Source organism: Hippocampus comes, unplaced genomic scaffold, assembly GCF_001891065.2.
Source record: "Hippocampus comes isolate QL1 unplaced genomic scaffold, H_comes_QL1_v1.1 C16957352, whole genome shotgun sequence".
Taxonomy (NCBI): Eukaryota; Metazoa; Chordata; class Actinopteri; order Syngnathiformes; family Syngnathidae; genus Hippocampus; species Hippocampus comes.
In genome coordinates this window covers 1-1,388 of record NW_017841453.1, presented here as the reverse complement: position 1 = coordinate 1,388, position 1,388 = coordinate 1, and the positions used below count along the sequence as shown (strand labels likewise).

General features: G+C 40.6%; 1 protein-coding gene across 1 annotated transcript; it reads right to left on the bottom strand.

Annotated features, from left to right (window-relative positions):
• Positions 1 to 544: 544 nt before the first annotated feature.
• Positions 545 to 1,358, bottom strand: LOC109509598 (AMP deaminase 1-like; the record flags this gene model as incomplete). Its single annotated transcript, XM_019859430.1, has 2 exons — positions 980 to 1,358; positions 545 to 704 (listed from the first exon to the last, which is right to left on the bottom strand). Coding segments are annotated over exons 1-2 (396 nt in total), but the record flags the coding sequence as incomplete, so codon positions are not given.
• Between the last annotated feature and the right edge of the window lie 30 nt (positions 1,359 to 1,388).

Below are 1,388 nucleotides of genomic sequence, written 5' to 3'. Positions count from 1 at the left end.
TTTTTTTTTTTTTTTTTTTTTTTTTTTTTTAGTGTGTCATCAAGGCAGTGTTTCTCAAACTGTACTGAGCTGAAGCACACGTTAAATTAGCAAAATCTCACTGCACACCACCACACAAAAATATCAAAAGTATGCATCCTGATTTCGTACTGATTTTGGTCCTTCTCTGACATTTAAGAGAAGAACATTTCATTGTTCTGTCTGCCAATATACATCACTATCAAAGATAGGTAAACAAAGATTGTAGTGCAGTGAATTGATCATTACATTGACATTGGGGATCACTGCAGTCAAGTATACAGAGACTCGACACAAATACAATACACTCTTCGCCCCGAACTCATATAATTTGGATTTTGAAAAACCTTGTGAAAGTGACAATTGGAATTACCTCTGTCATCGTGATAACAGGTTGTATAGAATACAAACAAATTGACATAAGTTTAGACTGCTAGGTGGAAGCAGCACAGCTTTTTGACATGACAGAATTACATACTAACATTTAAAGCAATTGTGATTTTGACCAGTCAGAAAGAAATGTAACTCTTGCCCTTACCCCAGAAGCGTAGTCCCCAATGATGGCCACTCTTTGGAAGTCCGGCACTTCCAAATAGATGGGTGTGTCCACTTCCACTGACATCACAGGGACCTCACGTGTGTGGGTATCAGCCCTTGGCGCGGCCATGCTGTGAAAGCGCTTCTTGCTATGGATGGAGTTAATCAATACTATATAAGTCCCAGCTCACATTTATAGAGCCAAAAAATTGTTGACAGAATTTTTTTAAAAGGTTATTTGGAATTAATACAGAATTACACACCAAACATTTTGTCCAACATATATGTATGGTACATACTGAATATATGTTATGGGTGCATCAATACATGTACTTGTTTCAAATCGCTTGATACAGTGAACACAGTTCGATGCGCACTGTATCAAACAATACAGGTTTTTTGGGTCAATGCTATACAAACTCACCGCTTCTCAACATCATCATCAACATGAAGGTGGTGCGCCATTTCATGGTGGAGAATGGGACAGTCCTCGGGCACGTCAAAGACGGAGATCTCATCGCGGATGTCCTCGCCTTTGTTCTCAGATGCAAAGATCTGCTCGGCAAAAGCCCGCATCTTGTCATCGATCTCTGGGGGACGACAGAGGCGACAGATGGCGGTGAGCACGTGGAAATGTTGGATGCTCCAACATATTGTCATGCTGCACGAGAAGCTCTACTGCAATCCCTTCAAGCAAAATTCTGACCGGATGCTTATCAGACTCGATCAATACACTGCCAATATCACACAAAAAGTATAAATGGAAAGAAAAGAAGAAAGATAACAAAGGGCCTCACGAGGGCCTCAATCCAATCCCACAATGCCTGATACTA